Here is a 1935-nt window from a genome sequence, read left to right as displayed (position 1 = left end):
CCCCTGCCCGGGGGACCCCAGCACCCACACTGCAATGGGAGGGGGTCAGCCCCCAGCACCCACGCTGGGGGGGGAACAGCCCCCCCCAATTCTGGGGGGGGTCAGCCCTGAGGTCACCCTGCGATGGCGGTGTTGGCCCCCCCGCCCCCCCCAGCACAGGGTGGCACAAATTCCAGTTTCTCCCCAAGAAAAGAAGCTGGGAGCCCCTGACCCCCCCACCCCAGAGCACGACCCCCTGCAGTGTCACCCCTCCACAGCCACCCTGGGGGCTGGAGGGTGGGGGTCGTGCCCCCCCACCCCAGGGTCCTGCAGGTCCCCAGGCTCAGACCCGGGACTGGAGGGGGCTGGGGGGCGTGGGGGGGTTATGGTCCATGACTGGGCTGCTGCTGCCGCTGCTGGAGGAACCAGAGCTGGGAGGCGAGGGCCGTGGGGGGTGGGCTGCCTGCCGGGATCCTCGTCCCTTCAGGGTGCTGAGCTTGGCGTCGAGGGAGAGGGTGCGGGGACGGCCCCAGGGGCGGCGGGCAGGGGGGCTGGGGCTGCCCGCCCGGCCGGAGTGAGGGGCATGCGGGGGGGGCCCCTCAAAGAGGGAGACCCACGGGGGGGTCCCTGGCGCCCGTCCCCCCGCCCGCCGCGTCAGGATGTCCGTCACTGCCTCGATGTCGTCGGCCGGATCAATAGCTGTGGGGAAGAGCAGGGGGTCAGCCGGACTCCCCCCGGACCCCCGTCCTGCTCCTGCGCCATGGGGACGGGACCCGCCAACGGCCAGGACGGGGCGGCCCCATGGCAGAGATGTGCCCCGTGGCCGGTGGATGTGTCCCACGGCCGGGACGTGCACCGGAGCCAGGGCAGCCGGGACACGCTCTGTGGCAAAGGCGGCCGGGATTTGCCCCACGGCTGGAGTGGCTGGGACGTGCCCCACGGCTGGGACGTGGCCCGGGATGTGCCCTGTGGCTGGGACGCGCACCGGAGCCAGGGCAAGTGGGACGTGGCCAAGGGGGCCACACCCAGGGCCGTCCCCAGCGGTGCCACGGGCCGTGGCACAGTGGGCTCACCCCGCCGGCCCCCCGCCCGTCACCTGTCGCTGTAATAGGAGGAAAGCAGAGCTCGGATCTCTGCCGAGACGGCGTTATCCTGCAGCAGGGGCCCTGCGCAGGCGGAGGGGGGCACGGCCGGGCCGGGCAGGGCTGGAGCCACCAGAGACGGGGGGACGGAGAGATGGGGGGGACACAGAGAGACAGCAGGGACAGAGGAAGGCAGGAGAGGACAGAGGAAGGCAGGAGGGGGGACACGGAGAGATGAGGGGGACAGAGAGGCAGTGGAGAAAACAGCGACATTAGGGAGATGCCAGGGCGGCGAGGATGGGGCCGCCTGGCAGAAGGTTAGTGGAGAGCAGAGAGGAGGGAGACAGAGGCAGAGCCCCCCCAGTCCCCCCTGGCCCCAGCGCTCACCCATCTCGTGGTAGAGCGAGCCCTGCCGGGGCAGCATGGCGGGCGGCCGGCGCGGCGGCGGCACCTCGATCCTCATCAGCTCGTCACAGCACTGCTTCCACTGACCTGGGGGCACGGGGTGGGGGTCAGCGCCGCCGGGACCGGGTCCTGTTGGGTTGGGGGTCCCGCCGGGTTGGGGGGTCCCACCGCGCCTCCCCTGTCCGCGCTCACTCATGTCGTAGAAGTGCTGCCAGAAGGCTTCCATCCATCGCTGCGCCTCGGCCCGGCTCTCAGCCAGCAGCGTGTGGGTCACCTCCTCGCCGCCGTAGCGGTTGGTGACGGCCATGCCGTGGGGCTGCCCGCGCCCCTCCCGCTCCGTCGCGCGGATGCGGGTCTCCTGTGGTGGTGGCGGCGGCAGCCCTTAGACCCTGCAGCCCCCCATGGCCCCCATAGCCCCCCAGCCGCCCCGGCTGTACCTTGTTGACGGCGATGGTGAGTGCCGGCTCCA

The 1935-nt window shown here is 72.2% G+C and overlaps 1 protein-coding gene across 1 annotated transcript in view; it reads right to left on the bottom strand.

Annotated features, from left to right (window-relative positions):
• Positions 1-322: 322 nt before the first annotated feature.
• The window catches only part of RTKN (rhotekin), a 4502-nt gene continuing 2889 nt past the window's right edge, over positions 323-1935 (bottom strand). The window contains exons 4-7 of the mRNA XM_010568482.1: positions 1904-1930; positions 1659-1824; positions 1449-1553; positions 323-678 (exon numbers count right to left, since the gene is read on the bottom strand). Of these exons, the coding sequence (XP_010566784.1) occupies positions 323-678; positions 1449-1553; positions 1659-1824; positions 1904-1930 (654 nt within the window). The remainder of the gene's footprint in view (positions 679-1448; positions 1554-1658; positions 1825-1903; positions 1931-1935) is intronic.

This window comes from Haliaeetus leucocephalus, unplaced genomic scaffold (genome assembly GCF_000737465.1).
Source record: "Haliaeetus leucocephalus isolate CR32 unplaced genomic scaffold, Haliaeetus_leucocephalus-4.0 Scaffold245, whole genome shotgun sequence".
Taxonomy (NCBI): Eukaryota; Metazoa; Chordata; class Aves; order Accipitriformes; family Accipitridae; genus Haliaeetus; species Haliaeetus leucocephalus.
This window is presented reverse-complemented; position numbering and strand designations above follow the sequence as displayed.